General features: G+C 43.2%; 1 protein-coding gene across 1 annotated transcript in view; it reads left to right on the top strand.

Annotated features, from left to right (window-relative positions):
• The first annotated feature begins 5,193 nt into the window (after positions 1 to 5,193).
• DIPK2B (divergent protein kinase domain 2B) overlaps positions 5,194 to 27,583 on the top strand; it is a 27,358-nt gene continuing 4,968 nt past the window's right edge. Inside the window, exons 1-3 of the mRNA XM_026650031.1 lie at positions 5,194 to 5,546; positions 14,700 to 14,964; positions 22,729 to 22,902. Of these exons, the coding sequence (XP_026505816.1) occupies positions 5,320 to 5,546; positions 14,700 to 14,964; positions 22,729 to 22,902 (666 nt within the window). The 5' untranslated portion in view covers positions 5,194 to 5,319. The remainder of the gene's footprint in view (positions 5,547 to 14,699; positions 14,965 to 22,728; positions 22,903 to 27,583) is intronic.

Raw genomic sequence — 27,583 nt, 5'->3', positions numbered from 1 at the left:
CCCCACTGTATTATTTTCACATTAGGGGGACCCATTTGTTTTGCCCTGCTTCTGCCTTAAGGATGAATTTGAAATAAAATCTGAAGTTCTGATGCCAAAAAACCAAGGCTCCAATTTTTCTTTTTAATCCTTTGAACTGTTAGGACACAGAGTTGATCCTATAGCTCCAAGAAAAATATTGTGGGAACATCTTTTCCCCTGGAATATTATGCAGGGAACATGCTTCTTGTTTTATCTTGAAGGAGGGTTGTTTTTTTTAAAATATATTTTTGCTTGGGAAGGGATCCAGTGATTTGTTAGCTGCCTTGTCATAACACTGTTCAATGAATTAATCCATGTGTATGCAGTTGTTTCAACTGCGATCATGTATACTTACAAGATGTCTATAACTATAATTACAAACGAATAACTGCACTGTTAAATGTCTGGTTCACTAGAATACGTGCAGTTGTTATTTGTGAACAGCCTATTGCCCACTGGTATTGCAAATTTCCCTTGATGCTAAACTGAGTTTTTCTTTCAATATATCACCTCTCTGCCTCTTACCTTGTATGGCTTGTTCAAGGACTGGTAGTTACCAGTAAGCCTGAGTGCATAAGAAGTGGTTGCATTGACTCCCAAACAGTTGCTTGAACAGCTGTCGGATGTTCTGCCAACTTTCCTTTCACTATCCTTTTCCACTGTCCCCTGGGCTTGAGATCCCTATATCCCACTTTCAGTCTCTAAGGGCACTGACGTAGGCAAATGCAGGATCCTGTTCCACACTTTAAGCTTCTTGGCAGGCTCTCCTTTGGAAGCTGCAGCCAAAACAGTAGCTGAGAGTCTTTGGTGGCCTTTTGTACCAGTCTTTCAGTCTCCTGCAGACTAAAATTGGCCTTCATTGGCCACACAATGTCCCCAGCATCTGACTTCTTCCTTTAGCTGCCTTCCAGCAGAGGGGCAGAGGAGTTCAATACAGCAGGTTTCCCCTTCAGCAGCAGAAGCAGCTGGATGTCAAGATAAGCTGAAGGAGGAGTGACAGGTTATGGTGTGTCAATTCCCCTGGAGACACAGAACAACAACTATTGTCATTTTGTTTCCCTCAGGTTATTAATACCATTGAGGAATTGCATATAAAGATGGCCAAACAACAAGAATTATTTCCTGCAAAATTTGTTAAACAAAAATGAAGAATTTTTGCTCTGTTGGAAATGTTTTGTGGATTTGTCTGATTTTCCAACTCAGTGATTCAAAATGAAAAAAACTGTTCTGAATTTCATGTTTTTCATTTTTGGATTTCCCCTCCACTCCCCTTTCTCTTTTCCTTTTTGGTTTGTTTTCCTCTCCTCACTCTCCCTTTCATCTTTTCCCTGCCCTTTTATGGGGGAAAAAGTGAAAAGAAATACCGGGGGAAGGGGATGACAACAAAATGTAAAACTTTTTTTTTTATTTCAGTGCAAATTAGAACAAATTTATTTGCTTCAAATCAATTCATTTAGAATCACTTAGTCAAAAAATTTGAAGAAAATTTTCATTAAAAATGTTTATAGCATTCACAATGTTCTCATTTTCATAGCACTCAAAAAGCCATTTTTCATTGACAAACTCAAAAAAATTGTCAAGCAGCTCTAATTATTAACCCCTACATTATGCCTGAATCACAATGGAAGCGTGAAGCAGTCTAATATTGAGTCTGTACTGGTCACTTGGTAGCACTTCACTATCTTGGCGCTGATTACTACTGAAAGCACTTTTAGAATCATCATGTCATGCCAGACTCTGCCCTGAGCACTGCCAACATTGTACAGCATTCCAAAAATAAGGGACTGTTTTCTTAACACCCCCGCCACACCCCTCCTCTGGATATTATCATTATTATTATTAAGCAGTACTCACCTACATTCCCCAGGGGTATTTCTTGCTACTTTTTGCAGCACTCACCAACTCCCAATCTTGTTGAAAAAATGTCCCCTGTAATAAGGGACTGGTGGCATCCCTAGCCCTGACCTACATACTGTGCAATGGATTTGCCCTTTCATCTCCCAAGGCCTTGCAGTGGTCATTCAGGGAGCAAGGCCCAGGTGGTAAGGTGCGGGAGGAGGTGTGGACAGAGGCAGGGGCAGTGGGCCTAGAGCAGCACCTCACTACCCAACAGCAACGCTCCAGCTTTATATTTATTTGTTTTTTCGGTACATGTACGTTGCAGGAAATGCAGCAACGTTGTAGCCCACCAGGTGAACCTTACGTTGTCCAACAAGCCAGTCCTCTGCTGATACCGCAGTACTGCTGTCGTACGTTTTGGCCTTGGAAGAGAACTACAGGAGCTAGCCTCATAAACAGGTCACTTGGCACTGAGATAGTAGGCTAATGGGCTCCCTTGAAATATAGTTGATTGATCTAATCAAAGGATGGGGTGTTTGTTCTTGTTTGGAAGGAGAAGGATTGTGGTATGGGAAGGAAACCTCCTTCATTACTCTGAACTTGTATCGTCCATCCTTACTTACAAGTGGTTTATGAAGAGCAGGTGGGGATGTGTCTATTTCCTGCTATGCACCTTCATTTCCAATTCACAGATGAAATGAAGAACATTTATCTGCCACAGATCTTGAGCTACGGAAAGCAGCAGGATCGAATGACACTCAAGCCAGGGTCACTTTGATAGAACAGACCTGGGATTCCTGACACCATGAGGGCCCCTCCACTATGGGCGTAGGGTGACCAGATGTCCCAATTTTATAGGGACAGTCCCGATATTTGGGGCTTTTTCTTATATAGGCTCCTATTACCCTCCCCCACCCCCATCCTGATTTTTCACACTTGCTATCTGGTCACCCTATATGGGCCACATCTCAGTTCAAAACAGCCTGAATCTATTGATCTTCAAGACAGCCTGTAGGGCTCCTCTGGTATTTTTTGGTATTTGGGAAGGGTGGGGTCTGGAGGAATAGTTACTTGTTTGCCACAGGTGCTGAGATGATAAATTAGTGCTTGTAGTACTTGGAAGATGTGAATTCCTGTATAAAATGTAACTTGGTGATGGCAGGTCAGACCATGCCCTGGGCTGCTGCAATACGTACTGATAACAGCTGAGGAAAGGATGACACTAGTGGATTGTACCTGTCCCAGCATTCAGTAAAGGAACAAATGCAAAACTCAGCTCTGAGATGAAATCGCACAGGAAAGAAAGAGGGACGATGTTCACAAAGCGCAGTCACCATTCACGTTCTCTCCAGGGCTGTCATCACACTGCATTCCCTGCTGATTGAAATACACAAAGAACTGCCAGACTGGGCACACCGCTAACAACAAACTGTAGCATGCAGTAATAAAGAACACATACATGCAATATTACTTTGCAAAAATAATCTTTGCTCTCTGTATTCCTAACCTAGGCAATAGTGCAAAAGCAATACAAATGTCAATGTAGTCTGCCACAGAAGAAGAGAAATATTATTAGTGTATAGATATTTTAACTTAATAAATGTAAATGAATATAGTGCTTGCAGAAAAGGCCAAATTGACAGCCCTGGGGAATGAAGTCCTCTCTTTTCCCACAGACAAAATGGTTTCAGGGTTAAAGCATATGCCAGGGAGTCAAGAATGCTGAGTCTCTACTGTCAAAAGGACCGTGACAACTTAGGGTTCAAAGACAAGCAACTCTAATGATAAAAGGAACTAGAGAATGAGAGACAGACAGATGGGATTTAATGTATATAGCATGGGGAAAAGCTGGTTAAGGGGTGATGCTAACACGGGACCAATGTACCACTGAAGAAGTATTGCCCGGAAGGAGTGAAAGGGACTGTTTTCTGTAAGTGGAAAAGAAGTAATGTTCTAGCAGTGGGAAAAGCTGAGCAGTGGAGTAAACTTCAATAGCAGTTGGGTGGCCTCCCCCGTAGCCGGGGTTCCTTCCTTGCAATTCTGGCCAGGGGTCTCTGCTCTATTATCCAAACCTCGGCATTATCCGAATCCCTGGCTCGTCCCCCAGCATGAGATACATGCTGCAGCTTGTACCTGTCTCATGCTGGGGGACAAGCCAGGGATTCGGACAATGCGGCGGTTTGGATAAAACGGGAGTAGTCAGTAGAACTGCATTTTAAAACCCACTGCCTGCTCCCAAATTTTCCCCTGGTCTTTCTCCATTTTGGGTGAGGCTATGGGTAAAATTTCCAAAAACATCTAACTGAATTAGGCTCCTAAGTCTCATTGACAATCTAGGGGTATGTCTACACTATAAACAAACACCAGTGGCTGGCCCTTGTCAGCTGGTTCAGGCTCATGGGGCTTGGACTGAGGGGCCATAAAATTGCAATGTAGATGTTTGGTCTTGGGCTGGAGCCTGGGCTCTGGGAACCTCCCCCTTGCAGGGTCCCAGTGCTTGGGCTCCAGACCAATCCCAAATGTCTACACTGCAATTTTATAGCCCCACAGCCTGAGCCCCACAAACCTGAATCAGCTGACACGGGCCATCCACCCATGTTTAATTGAAGTGTAGACATACCCTATGGGATTTAGGCACTTAGGCCCTTTTTCAAAGGTGAGTTAGGGGCCTAGACCCCTTTGAGGATCTGGGTCATTTTTTTTTTTTAAAAAGGGTAACATTTTCAAAAGCACCTATCCTACTTACCACAAAATATTCACTTCTAGGACAGTTTGTGTCGTTTAAAAGATTACCAGGTTGCAGATTTTCAATTACTGAGAAACAATAAAAGAGCAATTCTTCTGTTCAACCACCATTCAAGTTCCACTGTTAGAAGGGGAGAGGTGAGCAGAGCGGATTTGTAAGAAACGACACAATCGAGAGCTCGGCAATGGCCTTTGACGTGTGCCTTTCCCATGCGCACACACTCAACTAACAAAACATAATGTTTAAACTTTTTGCTCATGTTAAAATTCATGCCTCTGGTGCACTGTTGTTCCAGCCGAGGCAGTTCCGATGTAAGTGTCCTTTGTATACCCTATGACTGTGCTACGGATATCCTTCATTTGTCTGCATAATGTACAGATGAGAACTTCTTGTTGTTATTTTCTAATGCGGTGATGGGTGGGGTGTCAGGGCCTGAAACAGCTGCACCAAGCAGAGGAAAGGTAACTATGGCAACCCAAGTTATCTGCATCCTCCATGCATTTCCTCACCCCCCACCCCATATTCTTTCCCGCCCAGAACACAAACTTATAGAACCACCAACCAGCTGGCAGGATGGGACAGTTTCTGGCTCTCATGGACCAAGACCCTCTCTCGGTGTTTAGGGACTCACAATTGCAAACTGAGATCATCTAAAGCACAAAGAGTGAAGGGTAGGATAGCATCAAAAAAGGCAGAGCTTGCACATAGCATAGATGGGGCGCTGGATGTATTACCTTTGCTCTAATGTTCTAGGGTTATTGATACTGCTTCAGTTTTTGACCCTGAGCTGGACTCCTTTCTTAGAAGCAAAAGTTTTTCCTTCTTCTGTGCCCCATGTCAAACACAGCTACAGTTTTGGCCGGACTTTCCTGGGACTCGATAAATGTAATGCCTGCATCGGAACATCGATTTGCAAGAAATTCTTTAAAGAAGAAATAAGGTCAGAAACTCAGCACAATAATTTTGAAAATATTCTGCATAGTAACATGAAAACTGACTGTTAACATTTCCAAGTACTTTAGTGAAAAACTCCTCAAAATGTAACTTATCCCCAGGTTTCCATTACAGTGTCAAGTTATTATAAATAATGTATATTAGTATATTTAAGACGACACAATCACCTCCAGATTTGAGCCCTGGATATGATTTTTGAAGTAAAGTAAGTAAAATTTCTCAACTTTAACTTTCTGCTGCTAAATTGGCATTGAACCAATTCAAGAGGATAGTGGGGGTGGGGGAGGGGGGAGAAATAGTATGCCAGTTTACTTAGCTGTCTATGGAATTATTTTCTGCTAAGCAGCTGACCAAAGAGAATTTGTCTTTACAAATTTAAGCTATTGATAGACTGCATTGAGTCACTGTAAACATGGCATAAACATTAAGAGCTACATTTTTGAAATGTTAGCACCATATGTATCACATGAAATATATGGATTTTCATGCACCTGTTAGTTAAATTCAACCAAGATATAAATCTGCAAGCACAAAGACAACAGGTACTTCTGCACATCAGTGCCAATTGCAGCTGGAGTTTTCATTAAGAACTTGAGGACAACTGCAGATATTGCACATATGTTTAGATGAATTAAACATGCACCCAAGCAGTTATCAGATTGATCTTACAATTTTCAGGCTCAAAAGCATAACACACCATATGACACTAGGAAAAAATGTTACTATGGTAGAGGAGGAGAAAAAAAGGAGATTTACAGGGGAAAGGTTTATTGTTTTTATTATGATTTATAAGCACTCTCTCTTTTATAGATCTAAGAGCCCCAGGTGTGGAGGAATTATTGTAGTAAAATTGTAGTTTTAATACAGTAATATAAGTGTAGTAATGCTAGACAAATTACTGTTTTTATCTTTAAGCTATTATAGAAAATGCGCTATAGTAAAACCATAAGGATTTTTCTCAGACAGGTTTAGCAATGCTACAGGATCATCGATGATTATTTGCCCTGTGGTAATGGTGAAAGGCCCCACTGCGAAAGGTGCTGTTCAAACACAACAAACAGATGGTCCCTGCCCTGAAGAGCTTACAATCCTAATCAGCCTGGCATTCCTGCATTGACTAGCCCCTAACACAGCAAGTCAATGGGGGAGGGATAACTCAGTGGCTTGAGCATTGGCCTGCTAAACCCAGGGTTGTGAGTTCAATCCTTGAGAGGCCACTTAGGGATCTGGGGCAAAATCAGTACTTGGTCCTGCAAGTGAAGGCAGGGGACTGGACTGGACTCGATGACCTTCAAGGTCCCTTCCAGTTCTAGGAGATAGGATATCTCCATTAATTTAATGGGACCACAAGCAGAATAAGGTACTACTCGATGTAAGCGTAGCAGAAAGGAGCCATACTGTCCAATTATTTGTACTAAAGTAGGGCAGAGCAGGCCCCACAAGGACCATGCCCCATTGTGGTAGGCAGTTGACAAATGAAGTAGGGTCCCTGCCCCAAAAAGCAGAGAGAGAATGTACAATACATATGTATTGTATTATGGCATAAATCAGCATAGCCACACTGATTTCAATGAAGTAACGTTGATTTGCATCAGCTGAGGGTCTGGCCCCTAGGATAACACCAGCAGGTCTTAGAATGTACGAGGAGCACTCTAACCTGCAGGTACACAGATAATTAATCCGGTGCTAAGGCTCGACAATCACATGGAGACTGTTCTGCCTCTTCCACACATACAGCCATGGCGTTTAAGGCCGGAAGGGACCACCAGATCATCTAGTCTGACCGCTTGTAGCTCACAGGCCACCACCAGCACCCACACTCTAAACCTATGTGTTAGTAATAGCATTGGCACTCTGCAGCCGGTGGGGTGGGGTGGGGTGGGGTGGGGTGGGAGTATTAGTAATTGCCCCTCCACAACCCCAGGGGACAGAGAATGTTGGTATGAGGGGCCAGAATGGCTTCCCATGCACCCCTTTTAAGACCAGCACTGCCTGTAGTAGGTTAATCATGCATAAGCTCTAGATATTTGTGTGACAGCCCAGTTGGTACCTTAGTACAAGATTGCTCAGCTGTGTAGCCTGCCAAAGGAGTTCTACACATTTGCTTTACTCCTTTAGGTTATTAGTAGTAATAGGAGTAGAGGGTTGGCAATGTGCTCACACCCTCTTCTCCTGAACAGTCTAGCATAGAGGCGCCTAAGCAGAGTTGTAACTGGCATTTTCACTCTCCACTTTGCCTTTGAGAACTATATGGAGGCTCCATAATGTCAGAGCTCTTCTCCCATGAGCCCGCTGTAAATCTATAAGTAGCGTGGTGTCTATGCTTTAAAGAAGGGGGGGCGGGTTGTCTCGCTAAAAGTAGTGAAGCAAAAATTACTAAATTCTCTGTGGTAGTTACAGTTTGTTCAATTCAGTGCTGCTAAGTGGTAACAAGACATGTTTGTTCTGGGAGCATTTTGAAAAGAACAAACATTTAAATGTAAAACTCTGATTAGCTTTAAACATTTTTTTTTCTGCAGTGGTTAACACTGCCACTCCACTTGGCTTCCTAGACACAAGGTTTTTTGAACAACTAGCTGCAGTCTAGTCCTGTAACTAATTCCCAACACAGGAATGCTATTCTTAAGAGTAACAGGGGGAGACTGTCAATGGGACTTGTGCTCCTAAATCTTTTAGGTGCTTTTGAAAATCTCTCCCTCCCCCCCCCCCCAATATATATAAGCTATACAGCACCATCAGCGAAGCAATGTATGTATTTCAGTTACAGCATGCTTAGGTCATTTTTTCCATCAGTCTGGGGAGATACTGCCTGCCTGCATGCTGGATTAACCATCAAGGAAATGTGATCTGTGCGTGAGGATGGGAAACAGGATGCCTGAGTTTTCTTCCCAGCACTGCTACTGACTCACAGCTTGGTCTTGTGCTAGTCACTTAACCTAGCTTTGCCTAAATGGATCTGTCTGTAATGAACGTACTAATTCCTGCCTGCCAAGTATGTTGAAAGGCTTAATTAGTTTGAAAAGCACTTTCAGATCCTCAGCAGAAAGGCATTATAGACAAGCAACTTATTATTGTGGCCCCACGCACTGATGAAACTTTATAACTGAAAAGTACATTATGCCATCAGTGTGCTGGCTATACATGATGCCAAATACAGGAGTACTTAAAACAAAGTCAGATTCCCCAGAATTGTGTTACTGTGCCTTAAGATTTGCTAAGGAACCTTTCATTCGTTCGTACTCAAACTAATGATCAGTATTGGACTTCACACGCCTGTATATTGCTCAGCTGAAGAGGCAGCCATTTAACTATATCTGTATGATCCTTTGGACACCAGGTCCAATGCACATGCATATTTGAATTATTCAAATCACAAAGCACACCTGTGCTCAAATTTTTAAAAAAATGACTGCCAATTGTGGCTGTGTTAGCATGTATTGAGTACTGTCTGAGGCAGGGCTTATGTCCTTCTGTGTTTGTGCAGCGCCTCACACAATGGGGCTGCGTATTGATGGAGGATTTGAGGTACAGATGGAGATTTGATTTCATATTTGACAAAAATCCCTAACATAGACCAAGTTTAGAACCTCAAGCCCTACAAGCATAAGGGTTTAGAACACTCAAGTTCCAGCCAAACTCCACCTCTAATGCTAATCTTTCTAAGTACGCCTCTGGTTAGAATCTTGTGTTAACTAACCACAGCTGAGCAACTGTGGGGAAAAGGCTAGTGTTTGTTTAAGCCATGACATTTGACAAGGCCGGCCCAATACAGGGAATGGAAGGAGAGGCATGTCACCAAGGAAGTATACATGGGGATAGCGTGAGCGTGTAGGAACAAAATCAGGAAAACCAAGGCAAAGAATGAGTTACAGTTGGAAAGGAATGTTAGAGACAAGAAGGGGTTCTTCAAATACGTCAGACAGAAAGAAAGACCAGGGATGGTAACGGAAGATGATAGGAAGGCAGAGCTCCTCAATACCTACTTTGCTTCAGTCTTCTCACAAAAAACATGTGACCAGATGACTCGTCTAGTTACCATAGACAATAAAGGGGAAAGGATGCAGATTGGGATAAGTAAAGAACACATCAGAGATCTTCTGACCAATTTGAATGAATTCAAGTCTGGGGGGCCTAATTCTATTTACCTGAGGGTACTGAAGGAACTAGCTGAAGAAATCTCGTAGCCATTGTCAATAATATTTGCAAACTCATGGATGACAGGAGAGGTCCCAGCAGACTGGAGAAGGGCTAACGTAGTGCCCATTTTTAAAAAGGGGGGAAAGGAGAAGCCAGAAACTATAAATCAGTCAACCAGATTTTATTACCCAGGAAGCTACTAGAGCAATGTACAAGATATTCAGTGTGCAAGTACCTGGAGGATGAAGGGGTAATCACTTGCAGCTAGCATGGATTTACTAAGAACAAACCAGCTTGATTTCCTTCTTTGACAGGGTAACTGGTTTGTTGGATAGGGGGCATGCAATGGACATAATATACCTGAACTTCAGCAAGGCTTTTGACACAGTCCCACATGACATTCTTATAAGCGAGCTGGAGAAATGCAGGCTCAGTGGAATTACCATTAATTGGTTAAACAACCACAAACAAAGAGTAACTATTAATGGAATGATGTCAGATTGGAGGGAGGTCTCAAGTGCAGTCCCACAGGGATGTGTTCTGGGTCCGGTGTTCTTTAACATCTTTATTAATGACCTGGGTGTAGGAATAGAGATCACACTGATCAAATTTGCAGAAGACGCAAAGCCGTGGGGCAGGGGAAGAGGTTGCCAACAGTTTGAAGGATAGAGCTAAAATTCAGAGGGATCTTGATAAACTGGAGAACTGGGCTGTAGAAAACAAAATGAAATTCAACAAAGACAAATGTAAGCTGCTACACTTAGGGAAGAAAAACCAAATGCACAAGTACAGAATGGGGGATAACTGGCTTGGAGAAGGATCTGGCAGTTGAGGTGGATCACAACTTCAACATGAGTCAGTAATATGATGCTGTTGCAAAAAAAAAAAAAAAAAAAAAAAAAAAAAAAAAAAAAAAAAAAAAAAAGGCAAATGCAGTTTTAGGTTGCATTAACAGAGGCATAGCATGCAAGTCATGAGAGGTGATAGTACCGCTCTACTCGGCATTGGTTAGGCCTCAGCTGGAGTGCTGTGTCCAATTTTGGTCACCAATGCATAGAAAGGATGTAGAGAAACTGGAAAGGATCCAGAGGTGAATGACAAAGATGATCAAAGGGATGGAATGCAAGCCACGTGAGCAAAGGCTGAAGGAACTGGGTATGTTCAGTTTGGAAAAGAGGGGATTAAGGAAGGGACATGATAGCTGTCTTCAAATACCTGAAATGTTGCCATAAAAAAGATGGCGAAAAGTTGTTCTCTCTTGCCACAGAGGGCAGGACAAGAGGCAGTGGGTTCAAACTACAGCATAGCAGATTTAGATTGAATCTCAGGAAAAACTTCCTAACTGTCAGAACAGTAGGCCAATGGAACAGATGCCTAGGGAGGTTGTGGAAGCTCCTTCACTGGAAGTTTTCAAAAGGAGGCTGGATAGAGATAGCCATCTGTCTTGGATGGTTTAGACCCAACAAATCCTGCATCTTGGCAGGGGGTTAGACCAGATGACTCTTGTGCTCCCTTCTACCCTATGGTTCTAGAATACAGCACCAATACACTCCAAGTGAACATGTATGAAGGCAAGGGTTAAAAGCCTCCAATCTCACTAGCAGTGCCCCAATCTGAATTGCACATCTTGAATGGAACCATTGCTGGTGAGTGGCGCTTTGCTTTGTGAGCATTCACACACTCCAACTTAAGTAGTTTTAAAATGGAGCTTGATGGCTGTGATTGTATGCTTGTAGCAGCAGCTGGGGACTGGACTCAGTGGCCCAGAAGGTCCCTTCCCATCTTATGTTCTCAACTTAAATGAGTTCTTGTGAAAGTTTGTACAAAAGCAAAACTTTACTTTGTGGGGGCAGGGAGGGAAGATGACACTGCTTGAAACAATAAAATGGGGGAATTTTACTGGAGAAAAAGGCTAATATTCTGGTGTAATTCTTTATGCGGCAAATTATTCTCTTAGCTCTAGAAATCACCAACCACAAATGGATTAAATATACCAACATTTGAAGTAGGATCCTAGAGCAGAGACAATCTAATTAATTCCCTCATTATTTCTCTGTGCTGTTTTCCTGACTGAAAGTCAAGAAGGTTTCCTCTGTAGCTTTCAAACTTACTTTATTTTGTTAACGTCATTTCATCTATTTCACTCAACCCTCAATGGAGTCTCTTGCCAATCCTATTTTAGCTTCAAATTATTAACATTAATTTATGTGGCGATGCAATTAGGAAATGCTTTCCAATGCTCTCAGGGCTGATTATAATTAGGAAATTTTTATTGGCACCGCATGTTTGACATTAGGCTAGCAAAAAGTTAGCGTTCAAGCCACATTATTCAAGTGTGTTACTTGCAAAATACTCAGCTGTGCCCCTAAATTATTACATATGAAATGTGTGTGTGGGCAGGGCTGAGGGGGCTGATAGAAGAAAAATCTCCAGAATCTAATTACACGGCCCATATGCTCCCCTCCTGTGCAATACTGTGTGGAGGGGAACAAGTTAGTGAAAAATCTCCATGGCTACACTGAAGCTGCATATCCAGAACTTTCCCCCCCACTTCCCTGCCCCCAAAGAAGTGGGGAGGTCAGGCTCCCAGTCCTCCAACTTCTGTCCAACTTTGTGAAAGGATTCCCCTTTGCGCTCCCAGCAGGCACCCCACCCTGACTAGGAGAGCACAGCAGGACCAGTAGCCAGGCTGTCACCGGCTGCCAGACTCCAGCTGTGCCCTGTAATGCTGTGGAGGAGACTCCCAGGGCACAGTGTGTGTTAATTTTGTCCCAAGCAATGTTAATTTTTCAGGAGGTTTTCCTCATTTGAGGGTGGGGAAGCCAGCTACTTAGCATGGCTCCGCCTTCTTCTGGCTGTCCATTTTTCTTGGGTGACCCATAGGCTCAGGGCAGAAAAACAGCTACCCAGAGCAGGGAGCAGAATAGAGCTGGTTGGAATTTTTCAATGGAACAGTTTTCTGTCGGAAAATACTCATTCAGAAAAATAAAAAAACCTCACAGAAGAATAGGAAAAATGAAGTGCTTCAACCATGCCTGAATGAAAAGTGATGCCATGTGGTCAGGCATGCTTCATCGGGTGATTTCAATAAGGACATTTCTGTATTTCCAACCCAACATTTCAGAATGTTTTTTGTGGGAAATTTTGACTTTTCTTCCCATTTCAGGATGAAAAGAAAGGTCAAAATGTCAGAATTTCCCACAGACTGGAAACTCTGAATTTTGACCAGCTCTGCTGCATAGTCCTTTTCTCCATCTAGAGGGCCCAACTGTGGCATCTGCTGCAGATTTTGTTCCCTCCACTCTACACAGCATGGATCAAGGTTGCTGGGGAATCCTCTGCACTATCCGTTTTCACACGCACCATCACAGCGATTTGGGGGGGAAAGAAAACAGGGGCACAAAAACAGTTAATTAGCCATTCAAGTAGGAACTAATTGGTGCTGTTTAATACCCTTGTTCTCTGGGTGGAAAAACAGAGTTCAGTCCTCAGCAGGTATTTGTTCACTTTACAAAATCACCACCCAATGCAGCATGGCCAATCATATGGTATCACAACAGTAGGAATATCTGGAATGGAACTGGGACATATCCATTCTGCTACCAGCAGTGACAACCACTACTCCCAGTAGGAATTGTAGTGATGAGACACTGGTGATGCAGTGATAATGCAGGAAGTCCACAAAAAAGCATTTAACTGCAACACTTCTGATTCCTGGACAAGTGATCGTGGGCTCACAACCTGAACTCAGATTTGGGTTCATATCCAAGGCTGCCATCAAAGATATGTGGGGCTTAATAATGCACATAACACAATTAGACATGTAAATCAGATATTTGTGTATATACACACACACCACTAGTAAGGGGTCTAACTGGCCGTGTGCAACAGATGACTTACACATGCACCCATGGCACTGGGGTACATAGCTTTGAAAATTTGGCCCCAAAGAGCAATACGACAAGGAGCTGATACACTGAATCCTTCCAATGAGATATTAAAGAAAGGTCCATGCCGCCTTTGCAGCGCAAATTAAATCTCCTGTAGCACAGTTTTAATGGAGGGGATAATAGAGATCTGGGCCAGCCCTGAAGAAGAGCTCTGTGTCAGCTCAAAAGCTGGTCTCTCTCACCAACAGAAGTTGGTCCAGTATTACCTCACCCACCTTGTCTCTCTCATATCCCTGGGACCAACACCATTGGACAGTGACACAGACTTACAGACCTACGTGTTCTTCCACAGGTACCTTAAGACTCTAGAGTTTTACTTTTGTTTTCCACAGCAGCACCATACACTGAGGTGCAGCATAATCCTTGGGCGCTTTAAACCTTAATCATTTATAACTGTAGCATTTATGTTCTCTGCACAGCATTATGAGAGGATGAAACTACAAGGACACAGCTGGGTTCCAAATAACAGTGTTTACTAACTACACAAATCCATACCAGGCCTAGCTACATATGTACACTGCTACTCTGGCAGGGCTCTGGTGGCTTCTGCATTAGAGGACAGGTTGGCTACTAGAGTGCTCCTAAACTATTTAAAGGGCTACTACTCAATTCCTAGCACTATAACAACTCTCATTTTCCTCCACTGTTTGTAACTACCAGCTGTAAGCATGAAATGAGAATCTGCTTAGTTACCAGAAGTGTCTTTCCTCTATTGAATGTGCACACTTTTGTAGGGCTGCTCATAATACAAGGCTACTGGGTTGAGTTTTTGTTGTTCAACAAAACACAACACACGCGCGCGCACACAAATTTCCGTAAGGTTTGCCAACAGGTCTGGGGAGTGGGGAGAGAGGAGTACTAGAACTAGTGTGGGGCCTCTTAAAAGTGTCCTTTTCACCATTCTCCTCTGCAATTTAAAACATTTTAGAAATGATCAAATCCTTTTTCTAGCCCCTGGAGTTTAAATAAGAAAACTGGAAATTGTGCTTGAATTGTCCAACATCATGTGGTTTATTAACAGTCTCCACTGGGAACTTGCTTTGCTTTGGCAGGTTCGACAACTGGCTTGCTTCTCATTTAAAACTGCCTCCCGACTACCTTCCCAGTTACTCCGGGAACTACACAGATGATGCCAAAAGCTGGCGTCTGGTTGAGATCTCCAGGCTAACCACCAAATACCAGCATGACCAAGCTGACAAGAGAATCTGTGCTTCCCTTTCCAAGGCAAAAAGCTGCAGCATCGAGCGTGTCTTGAGGAAGACGGAGAGATTCCAAAAGTGGCTGAAAGCAAAGCGCCTCACACCAGACCTTGTGCAGGTGAGCATGCAAGGTCCTGTTAATGAGGAACACACCAATTTGGCAGCTACTGCAGTTACCTCCTGTAACAGAGTCTGGGGGGACTCTCTGATTGCTTCGTTTGTTTATTTTTAAAACTTCATAAAGAATCAAGGACTGTGACTCACTGGAGCTGCGTAAGCTCTAAGCTTGCAGGGCTCCACAAGAAATAGGATTTTGAGGCTCTCAGAGCACTGTAGTGGGGACACAAGAAGAGGGGGAAAGTGTCTTCAGCGCCACGTGGATGATTCCCACGTGGAAATGAAGCAGAGGTTAATATCCAAACCAGTCCATTTTAATTTTCTTTTGTAATGATCAAGACTAGAACTGGCAGCTTTTTACAAAGCTCCTTCAGTTCCATTCTGCCTTCTCTGCTGATCGCTACTGGTCCGTCAACCCCTTAGGGTTGCCAGGAAGTGCTGGTGGAGAATGGCTGGAGAGAACAAGATTAAGCCCCAGGGAGGAGAGGTAGAATGAACCAACTAAGACTTTAAAACTAGGATTGTTTTTAAAGTGAAGGAGGGTTGGGACACCACCGGGACTAAGAAAAGTGAGCAGGGAACACAGATGTGCAGCAAACTTTTAAGAAACATGCTGATTTTACGAGTCTCTATTCTCCAGGCTGTGACTTGGCCCATAATGGAGCAGAATCTAAAGTCCAGATACAAACATCCCTAATTGCAAGGGCTCAAAATCTGAACCTTCCCACTGTTTGGGGTGCTTTAATTCAGGGATCAGATTTGACCCCTTAGAGAAATAGGATCAAGCTTTGATCTGTGATCCAACCTGGAATCCTGTCTGAGCCATCTACTTGTTGAACACCCCAATATGGCAAACCTCATACATTAAAAAATCATGAGTCAAGCCCCCCAAAATCCTGAGATTTAAAAATAAATAAATAATAATAATAATAATAATAATAATGTTTTTTTAACACACACACCCCCCACCAGGTTTGAGCTTTCAGGGGCACATTTTCAAGCTTTTCTGCGCAACCATGAGGGCTAGAAACTTTGTTTTCGCCAATGAAAGTAGAGATTCTCGTGTAATCACCTGACTCTAGGAGCTGGGACTTTACGAAAGTTGCCAGCACTGAACCCTGCTACAATGATTATTGATCTGTTCCCCTTGTCACTGGATAAATGACTAGGCTTTTTAAAAAACTGTGCTTTTCAGTTGTTTCTTTCCTCTGAAAGGTCAGCCTTCCCCCCAGTCCTGGAGAGGGGATTTATAGCATCCAGCAGCCCTTGGTGTGAACAGCACCATTCTCTGTCACCACTAACTCCCTCCCTCCCGGAGGGTCAGGAAACACCTGCCTTCTCAGCTGATCCCAATTCGCACTGTGGGTGCATGAGAAGAAAGCACCACACTGAGGGGGCACCCAAGATTCCCTTGGAGGCAGAGCACATGCATCCTAACCCCAGGGCACTGCAGGACTCACTCCACAGGCCTGGAAGGAGCCCAGAGGCATCGGACTAGGATTCCTATTTCTTAATCTCTAGGCCATCTATAGCAACATGTGTCATGCAAGAGGAAGTTTGCTGGCCTTTTTATTGGAATCCTTAAATGTCACAGGGTAAGCGAGGCGAGACAGGTGTGTCAGTCACAGCTTCAGGGAAGCCGCTGGGTGGTTACTGCCACTAGGGAGAGGGAGAGAAGACGAGAGAGATAAAAAGCATATGGTGCAAGCTGATAACCACACAGCAGAAAAGGCAGGAGCGGGTTTTAAACAAACCAGCTCTGGAGAAGCACTGAGCTCTGAGCACCTGCTGCAGAGTGTGTGAGGAAGGCGCCGTTCCCACTCCAGCCAAGGGGCAGGGTGCTGCCTTTTGCTGAGGATGGCTTTCAGACAAGAGACCGACACCGCCCACCCCCTGAGCAAAGGGTTGTAGTGACTGCTAAAAAAGGAGGGAAAGGAGCGGGTTGGTGGCTGGGATGGAAGGAGGATCATTCAGCTGAGTGTTTGGGCTAGAAAGGGTCACTCTCTAAAGTGGAGATCTGCTTTGAAAACGAACCTCATAAAAATGTCAGCCTGTAACCCACCAGATCCACTCCCTGGGCACATTCACTCAGCTCCGCTGACTCCTAGCAATCAGGAGTTTCTGCTGCTTTTTACTCCTGCTAGCCTGCAGAGCAAGTACAGTTGAGACGGAGTGAGCTACAAATCCATAGGCATCATCAGTAACAGGGTTGTTGACTAAATTGCGATCGGGGCACCTGTGCAAACCACTGACAGCAAAAGAGTTACCCAGGTGTCACTGTGGGGCTAATTGGTTGAGCAGAACCTTTATTACTGGCAAGAAGGTGGAAGGAGCCCAGTGTGACTCTCAGAGCTGGCAGCTAGAAAAATGAGCACATTTGAGCTGGAAGACAAAATAAACCTGGGACGGAACAGACCATCTCTTTGGGAAAAGGCTACACACCACTTTTTGGAAGATATATTGTACTTCATGTAATAGTCGTATAAAAGAGGAGAAGGAAAGGCAACTGGGGGTTACAGCAAATGTTCAAAAAAGACTCCTTATCTAAGATTCACATTTCTTCATCAGCTGCATTACATGAATGTCTCTTGAAATCCTGCTATGAATTGTTTTCCATGTGCATTAAGGCAGTCTCTCTCCACAAGATGGCAGTGTGGAGTGTTTTACTGGTGCTGAGGTGGGAAACCCAATAGTATAGCAGGGCAAGCTGGTGAAACCCATCTGGTGGGCAAGTTTCATGGGAGGTTGTGTATAAAATTGGGCGTTGTCATGAGAGTGGGGCAGAATTACTTTAAATCAATGGCCAAACAAACTGACGTGCTTAAAATATCTATCTACTGAACTCAGGAAACCTGTATGTTTCAAAATGGAGAAATTCTTCCTGAGACCTGCTATAGAGATGTTTAATTATTCAACTCCTACTCCTCTCCCAGGGGTCCCCGTCTTATCAAAGGCTCTTGCCACTACATAAAGCCCCCTCACTCCTCCCACACTTCCTCCGTTTCTCTGAAACCCAGTTTCAGTTGGGCTGGACAGTGTCACAAACACACGTCACACGAAACAAAATCCCAACACGGTGAATTCTGTTTGCGTGCCCCCTGGCATTGCAGCCTACTTTCTCCTAGAGTCTAGAATTTCCTCTGTGCACATTTGAGAATGCTGAACTTACGTAGGCTCCCTCATGCCCGAGAGCCAAATTACTGGTGCCAAGGCCAGGGCATCATTCAAACTCAAGAACAAACTCACTGAGCAAATTTCAGCAAGTTTTCAAACCTTTCTGGTCCTGTCAGTCAAAGCAGGACACGGTGCTCTGCAATCAACAAAACACACCTTACACACTGATCTAGGATTGCAGCTTGCACAGCTGCATGGGTCTTTGAATCTGAAAATGAAGCAGACTAGCATAAACTGATATCACTTAGTTTGAATGGAATATAAACTTGGTCTCATTTAGAAGTGCAGTTGTTTTCCCCCTCACTTTTAATTCTCAGTAAAGGTGGACCTAAACCAATATCCCAGATTGCAAATACCTCCCCTAAAATCCAAATGTGGATCCAAATTTTGCAAATGGCCACTCTTTATAATGGGCTGAACCAAAAACCTGGAACCAAACATCCCTGAAATGTGAGGTGTTTGAAATTCAGAGCCAGGTTTTCTGGTTTAGTCCCACTGTAAAATGAATGACGGGTTTTCTGTGCATTTCTCTGACCTGTTCAGCTGCAGGAGGTTGGAGATCTCTCAGATACCCCTCCTGAGATTTAAACAGCAAGCGCTCCAGAGGTGTGTTCCCTCTGAGCTGTGATTTCAGTGGTATGGTATTTGCAGTGCAAATCAATGTCGGGGTGAATGCTTTGTTTCGTGAGATGATAAACAACTGCAAACACTTAACACAAGAACTATTCAGTGATTGGCATTTTTCGTAACGCTCGGGGTTCTATTGATGTAGTCAAGGTAGCAGTATTCCCCATCAAACTATGGTCACTAAGCTGGTGGCTGCACCAGCCTCCCTGTAGCTTTGGATGTATAAGAGATCTGACAGAAACTACTGGGCTTAAGTAATTTTCTTTTATAGAACAGAAAATTATGACAAACCTTAACATACTTGAATCAAAATGACAGACCATGAAATAATGTTTTTCACTTTTCACTGACTGCCCTGCCTGACCCAACTATCAATTGGGCTGCCTGCCACAATAATTATTTCATCTGCCACAGTGAAAATCTTTATTGCAAGCTACAAATGCTTCAGTACTGAAATCATGCTTGCCCCAGAGACAATCTTGATTTAACTCTGTGTTTGTGTGCAGCACTGGATTGCACGTATTAGCCTGTACAGTAGTAATAGCGACATGCTGTTTTGTCTGTGTTTCAAGCTCCAGAGTTCATCACTTTCAGCATCAGAGTTCACATCACGTGCTGCTTGTTTTTTTCGGTGTGAGGTGAACAATAAAAAAGTAGGCTAGTTTCAGCAGAGATCTCCTGCAGGGCAAATTTCTAATTCTAACAACGAAGAACAGCAAAGAAAAGGCTTGAGGCACAAAGATGTGAACAATATCAAGGTACAAGAAAAAACCCTCAAGTTTTTCAACTTGCCCATTTTGCACATATAAGTTATAATGTGAAGCTGTTAATCAGCATGATAGTCCAGCTCCCACCACATAACCACCACCTTTAGGTATCTGGCCCCTGAGGAGCAACCTTTAAAGCCTCACTTTGCTCATTAAATGTCAGCAAGTGGTTCATTCATCTAATGCCTAGTCCTTTGTAGGAAAGTATTTTTGATCCATAGCCATCTCCCAGACCAATCTCTTTTTGACTTATTGCCTTGTTACTAGAGATGTGCCTGAACCAAAGCTCCAGGTCTGAACAGACCTGAACTTTAAGTGGAGAATAATGCTGGAATAAGATCCTGATTTTTGCAATAGTCCTCTATCTCCGTCATGGGCTGAACCAAAGTCTCAGATTCAAACATGCAAAACCTATGGGTGGTTTGAAATCCAGATTCAAATTTTTTGCAGCCTGGATTCATTTCTAATTGTATTAATTCACATAATATACATAGCAGTCACTTCTTAGTGTGAACCGCAGATGGCAGTGATTCGGGATTGAGTGTATCCCTTCCTTGACTGTTTGGTAGTAGTTTGTGATTGTGATAGTATAAAGACAGGATGGTTGTGCTGCAGAGGTCTCTTCTGTGTCAGGAAGAGCTCTGAGTCTGTTTGCACAAATAAGCACACACACACACACACACACACACACCAATTTGTATTCTTGTATTCGCTGCATGTCATGGACTAGGAAAAAATTCCATTTGAGTGAAAGTTGATATAGCTGGGTCAGTCCCTTATTAGACACAAACATGGGATTTTTTTAAACCAAACTAAATGAGAAGCACTGTGACTCAGCGCCAAACATGCTGTCAAATGAGTTGGCATGTCTAAGGCTATGTCTATATGTACAGTGATACAGCTGCGCCACTGCAGTGCATCTCGTGTAGACGCTCTATGCCAACAGGAGAGAGCTCTCCCATCGGCATAATAAAACCACCTCCACGCACAGCAGAAGCTATGTCGATGGGAGAAGCTCTCCTGCCTGCATACCGCTGTGCACAGACAGGAGTGCTTATGTCAGCATAACTTATGTCGCTCAGGGAGGTGGTTTTTCACACCTCGAGCACCATAAGTTATGCCGACATGGGCTGTAGTGTAGACATAGCCTTTGTTTCTAGGGTGAGAAGACATTGCAAGGGACTTAAGACATTCTGTAGATAAACCAATTATTTCTAGTGCTTTGAATTGCAAGATCTTCAGGTGTGTGTCCAGTCAGTGGATTTTGTCTGACAATTTTACAACTTTAGATTTAAATTTTTTAATTGACTTTCTTTTCAGCAGCAGAGATGGCACTGTTCTTTCCCCCTAAAAATGTTGACCCCACTCCAGTGAAGCACTTAAGATGTGCTAAACTTTAAGCATGTTAGTACACCTATTGAAGCTAATGAAGCCTATTTACCTGAATAGTGCTTTGCTGGACTGAGGTCTTTGGTAAGTAATTAAAATATTAAGAAATTGTATTAATTGTTGATATCAATGTGGGAAACAAGGATTTCACCTATTCAGCTTCCAGCATCACTCTTGTTCATTCTGTTTCCATGCCATAAATAGTACTGGCCTCAAGTCAGAAAGTATGAATGAGCACAGTCTGAAGACCATTTAACTCAAGTGGGTGTGTTCTGGCTCCCAAATTAATGACAAACATACATTGGATACTCCTGCATGTTCACACTGACTTGTATTTCAGATTCACTTATCTGCTCCCTGCTGAGCAGTGTGAATGAGACAGCTATAGGATTCTGATCTTTGTACTGGAAAAAGCGCCAGTCACAGTTTTAATTAGGAAATCCCAAAAATAATTCCATGGGAAGTGAACAGTCTTGATCACCTTGCCAAGTTCATATAATAGGATGAGCTATGAAGTTGGAAATTACATTTTTTTATTGCATTAAAGTATCCCCATTTCTGCTCCGACAGCATGTAGTTATGGGTCTCAGCGTTTGCATTACAAACTCCTGTAGGCAGCAGGGATTTCTAACTTTGGCTGCAAATATTTGCACACACTCTCAGCGACAAGAGAACTTCGTCACCACTTATCAACCATTTAACACAATTCTGCTTGGCTCTTTTTCCCCCCTCACTTCTCTTCCAAAGGAAAAGTGACTCGAAGTCAGCAATAACATTTCTGAGAGAACTGTAAGACAGAATTGCCATTTTTCTGCTTAGTTTTGTGTTAGACAAAGAATAAATATCTTCTTGCTAATGCTGTTCTGGAAGAGAGAAATATAAGAGGACTAGTAACATTTAGATACTGTCAGAGTTAATTCTCTGTGTCATTTCTCCATAACTGACAAAGTAAAGTGCATGTGTTTTAAAAATTAAGCTATGTCAAAGTACATCAGTGTAAATAAACATTGCCATTTATACCAGCTGCAGATTTATGTACTTTTATAACTCAGATATTCAAATATGGAAAATGCAGCTTACCATGTGATGAATCCATAAACCTGAGAATCATTTGTTGCTGGTATCTGCAAGTAAAGCAAGATATTAAACCTATATGTAAACCTTATCAGAAAGAGAATACATCCTATACAGGCACCTACATACAATATGTATATATGAGTTTTTAAATTTTATCTAGAATCCCTAGTGAATAATATCATAGAAAAAGATCAGCCATAGGCTAAGGTGAACAAGGATGTGCTTGGAAGATGCTCTTTGAAAGAAGGAAGTGACTCACTGAAGGGAGAGGGCTCCAGAAAGATGGAGAACACCAGTGAATGAACAACACTTACTACAGAGATTTGCACAGAGGGACACAGACCCTAGAAGCAAAATTAGTTCAATATACTGACACAGAGGCAGACAGGAGCAAGACCTCCAGGTTGGATTGGATGGTTCAGAAACTGTGTGCCGTTTTGAGATACCTTCATGAATACATAGCGTAGGGAAAGTCTGAAACATGGGATTGTAGCCAAGATAGTTCAGTGTTTAAAGAAGAGTCTACTGTAGAATATCCCTAAACTGCTCCACGTTGCTAACAGTAATTGAGAGGAATCCCTTATAAAGGTAGCTGTAAGGGGGATCTGGTACAAACCTGCTGGCAGAGTTCTCAAATAGCATGTAGAGCAGATCCTACTAGGCTGAAATATTGTGAACTCTTACAGCTGCCAAGTATAGTCATCCCAAGTACCTTTGTTCTTTCCTCCCAGGGGCTACCTAGTCCAATGCTGCGCTGTCCCTCACAGCGGCTCTTAGACAGAATAGTGCGGCGCTATGCTGAGGTGCCAGATGCTGGCAGTATCTACATGGATCACCTCACAGACCGGGACAAACTACGCCTCCTCTACACACTGTCAGTGAATGCACATCCCATCCTGTTACAGGTATGGTGCCTCTCCCTATGGTGAAATATCCTGAAACCAATCTCAAGTATGACGTTCTCCACTTGCTCAGGATACCCAGCAGGTTCTTTCACTATCATGCTAAGCTTTATGGACCTTGTGCCTCATTGAGGCTAAAAAATTAAGTCAACTCTGAAGAACCTGGGCCTGATGTGTATAGGTGCGGAGCACTTGAAACTCCCTTTGAAGGCAGAGAAAGCTGCAGGGGCTCAACACCTCTAACAATAGAACCTCTGTGGATTGGAATTCAAGGAAACAACAAAATTCCAGTGGGTCATGTGCCGTTTGTATTGTTAATATATTGCATTAAATTCCAAATAATTTATCATCTAAACAGAGAGACCCAGACTAATGGATTAGCGCAAGGGGTTGATTCCTGCTATGTGATTCCTCAGCCTTAATGCTGCATCAATATTCATTTTTTACATGCATCAGACACATTAGGACTGAACCAAAATTCAGTGCTACATTTGGATTAGCATCATCCTCCTTCCTCTTCCTAAGAGCCATTTCAGAGGGAACCTCTGATCCCCCTCCACAGCACTGTCCACGTCTTTCCTACTCCTCATGGCCAACTCATATCAACCCCTATATTGTCCCTTTTCCTACAGCACCCTTCCCGGGACAGGCTATTTTTTGACTCCCCATCCTTGTCAGCTGTCTCAGATCCATACCCCTTCCCAGCATTGTCCCACACTCTCACTCATGCCCAGAAGTGACCTCTAGAATCTGGGCAGACTGCAGGTTTGAGGCTGAACTCCAGGACCAGACTTTCAAATATGCTCAGTACCCATCTGCTCCTATTGCTCTCAGTGGGAAGGGCCAGATATTGGGCAGTTTTGAAATTCTGCCACTACCTGGGAGCTGTTGGGTGGGTGCCAAATTCTTCTGAAATCTGGCTCCTGGTCACTCACAAAGACACTTGTCTTATTCTTCACTCTGCCAGTGGTGTATGTTCAGATCATCTCTTTGACATTCTCAGCAAACTTCGCTTATGTCATCATGGAGATCTGCTTACCTCAACCCGCTAGGTCACTATGATGGTGTACGCCAGGGAGCATTTAGGGTAAGCTTTTATCTCGACAATGCTCATTAGTCCACTTCAAAATTTAGTAGCTAAAAAAACCACTTTACAAAAGAAAAATTAAATCTTTCTGGATAGATTTCATTTCCTAAATGTCTTTCCAGAAAAGGGAACAGCAGCCTTTAATAATGTTCAGGAACACAGAACTGGCATACCAGGACCTCTGCTTAATCAAAAGTAGAAGTTCGGTCTCTGCAGTGCCTGTTTCAGAATGCATTAGGGAGCCTACAAGAAAGTTACTTTTGAAAAGTAATAATCTAACCAAAACCTTTGGGTTTGTGAGGTTAAGAAAGAGAGAGATTCCCTCTTGATGTGATGTGGTATGATAACTGCATTGCTTACGAGGCGAGTCCATCCTCATGAATGCAGACAGAATCTTTATGCTATATCACATAGCCATGTATTCTGGGGATGCTACAGGAAAGTATTTTATAAATGGTTTAGAAAATTTTTGGAAAATGTTAACTATTTCTCCCCCCCCCGTACCTGAATTACCATGGCTTCAACTGCCTGGGCTCAGCAGGAGCCATCCAAAAATAACCTAAAAATAGCTTTTCTATGCCTAAAAATGTCATGACTTTAAAGTATATCATTATTTTGGCCTTTCCAGAGAGTTCTGAGTTTCCCTTTCCTAATGGTATAAAACTGCTGGGTCATGAGATCTCAGACTTTACATTCATGACACACAAAAATTGTAGCTGGTCCATGCCCATCCCTGGGCCTCAGTTCCAGGCAATTTTAGGAGAGTAACTCCACACTGGGGGATGAAAAACAGAAAACAGCAGCAGATTGATTTTGCAGCAGATTGATTTAAAAGAACAAGAGCAGTTGTTTGAAACAGCTCAGGGCTTTGGAATGGTGGAAGTTGTCTTGGGGGTGGAAGATGGATTAGCAGGCAGAGGTGAAGTAATATGGCCAAAGGCGCATGATAAATATATTGTAGGCTTCCGCTGTTTATCAAATAGTGCAGCAATTGCTATTTATCTCAGGTGCATTGTGTGTGTGTACATGCGCATGCATGCTGACTATATATTGTAGCATCAGACATATATCTGGTATTGCTGTCCAAATGCCACATGTTCAAAAATCATTAGGCAGGCCCCAAAAGTCATGATTTAAAAAATAATACATTTTGGGTTCTTGTTATTTGCTTCTCAGTGTTTAGTCTTTAAAGTGCACTGGAGTCATATTTTCATGCTTTTCTATTAAACCATGAGCGCTAGGAACTATTTTTAAAAAGTGACAGCCAAGGCCCTCAACTATTCCCATGACTCCAGGAGCTGGCCTTTTAAGAAGAAACACCAATTATAACAAAACTTGGCAACACTATGAGGAGACCACAGTATTGTCAATCTCAAATGTTCAAAAATATGGAATCAGCCCCCCCCCCCCAAAATCATTACACTGGCTTCACATTTATGAGATATTTAAAAATAATAAATGTGGGGTTATTTTTAGTTGTCTTGAGATATTTCATTGCTGCCATCAGGGCTAGAAATTTCTTTTCTAAAAAAATACAAGTCAGTCAACTTTCAGGTAATAACACAATTCCACCAGTTAGAGGCTTTAAGAAAACCCCCAAAATTGCAAGATTCCTGATAAAAACCATGAGTTTAGAACACAAGTTCTTAAAGAATCCAATAATCCTCTAATGCAATCAGAGCCCTCACAGCAGAGGCTGCTAATGTAGCAAAAGACAGTGCACCACCCAAAAACACTTTCACTTTCCATTCGCTGGCCTCTCCATGCCACACCACCCACCTGAAACCATACAAACTCTCTCTCTCTCACACACACACACACACACACACACACACAGTAGCATGGCGGGCACTCACCACCACGGCGCTTCTTGCTGGTCCTCTGGGAATTAGCTCAGTTCCAGCCTCTGAACGCCTCCTGCTAGCCGGTGTCTTCCTACCCATGCCTGTTTCCTCCTGATTGCCACCACTTATAGCACTTCAGGGCCCGCATCCCTCCCGGACCCTGGTGCCCCTTACTTTGGGATGCTGCCCCACAGCAATGCCCCCACACTCTGGGTCTCCCCTCCCCAATCCCCTAAGCCCACCTTGCCTCAGTGACCCACTGCCAGTCCTCATCTAGCCCCTTCCCTCAGGGGCAAACTGCAGGCTGAAGTGGCCACTCATCATCGGCAAGGGGGGTTGGACCTGCTGCCTTTCTAGCCCCAGCTGCCTCCCTGCAGCCCAGGGCCCGCCCACAACATTTTGGCACCTGAGGCGGGGATAGGGTGACCAGACAGCAAGTGTGAAAAATCGGGACAGGGGGTGGGGGGGTAATAGGAGCCTATATAAGAAAAAGACCCCAAAATAGGGACTGTCCCTATAAAATCGGGACATCTGGTCACCCTAGGCGGGGAGTTCAAATGACGCCCCCATGCCCCCTCACTTGGGCCAAAACTTTGAAAGGTCTCAATTCTGCCTTCTTCCTGTTCTACACCTCTCATGATACTGCTCTGCTACCTACCCCAATAAAAGAGAACTAACAACTTTAAATGCCTTGTTCAAAAATGTTAAGTAACACTTAACTTTCAAACGCCTGAACAGCAAATGTAACTTTTCTTGTCTGCATAGTAAACACTGGCATTTTTATCTGTTTGAATAATCAAAGTGGTGCTTTCCGTGCCTTCTTGGTTGCAAAGATTTGAACTGCTTCCTGAAGACCCACAGTCTGGGCCAGCTCATGCTCCACTGAGATGGTTGCAAGGCCGACCAGCCTCTCCTGTGTCATTGTGGAGCGTAGATGTGTTTTTATTAACTTCAGCTTGAAGAAGCTGCGTTCTCCACTTGCAACTGTTACAGGAAGTGTTAGAAGTAGGCGCAGAGCAACAAAAGCATTTGGAAAGAGGGTGGACATCTTATTTGTGCACATATATTCCAGAACAGCCTTTGGAGTTGATCCTGCTGAATTGTATCTTGAAAGGGCTTTCAGTTCATCACCTAAATCACTCGCATCAATATCACGCACATCATCATGTGTCAACACGGTCTCTAGTGCCCTGCATTGCTGGTGTAGGTCTTCTTCAGGTATAGTGAGGAGTTTTGGAATATCATAGAACATCCCAAATATACTGCTGTGTTCCTTGAGCTGCATGAAACGTTCTTTAACTGACTGTATTGCACAATCTAGCACCTGGTTAAAGAATTCAACTTTGAATTGTTGTTTGGGGTCTCTTATGGGATTATCCCATGCCTCGTAATCAAAATGTATTCTTCTTTGGTGACTCTTGTATTCTTGAATGGGTGGGAAAATAGCTTCAGTGTGAAGTTCCTCTGCCAACTTCTGTGCACTCTTCAGAATGTTTTGAAATCCCTCATCTGACCGGTAAGACTGTAGGTATGACTTTGCTTTGTCCAGTTGTTCCATTGCTCCAGATATATCAAGGTCAATACCTTGGAGTCTCTTGCTTACAACATTTATTTCAAACAGTATGTCATGCCACAATACTAAGCCACACAGAAATTTGAAGTTATGTATGTTTCTGGTGATTCCATTTCCCTCTGCCACTGTTCTCCCACGAACAGTTCCTGTCATAGCATTATCCTCCATAATGGCAACTAT

This window comes from Terrapene carolina, unplaced genomic scaffold, assembly GCF_002925995.2.
Source record: "Terrapene carolina triunguis isolate 2854851 unplaced genomic scaffold, T_m_triunguis-2.0 Scaffold24, whole genome shotgun sequence".
Lineage (NCBI taxonomy): Eukaryota > Metazoa > Chordata > Testudines > Emydidae > Terrapene > Terrapene triunguis.
Note: the sequence above shows the minus strand (reverse complement) of the source record. Positions and strands in the feature narration are given on the sequence as shown.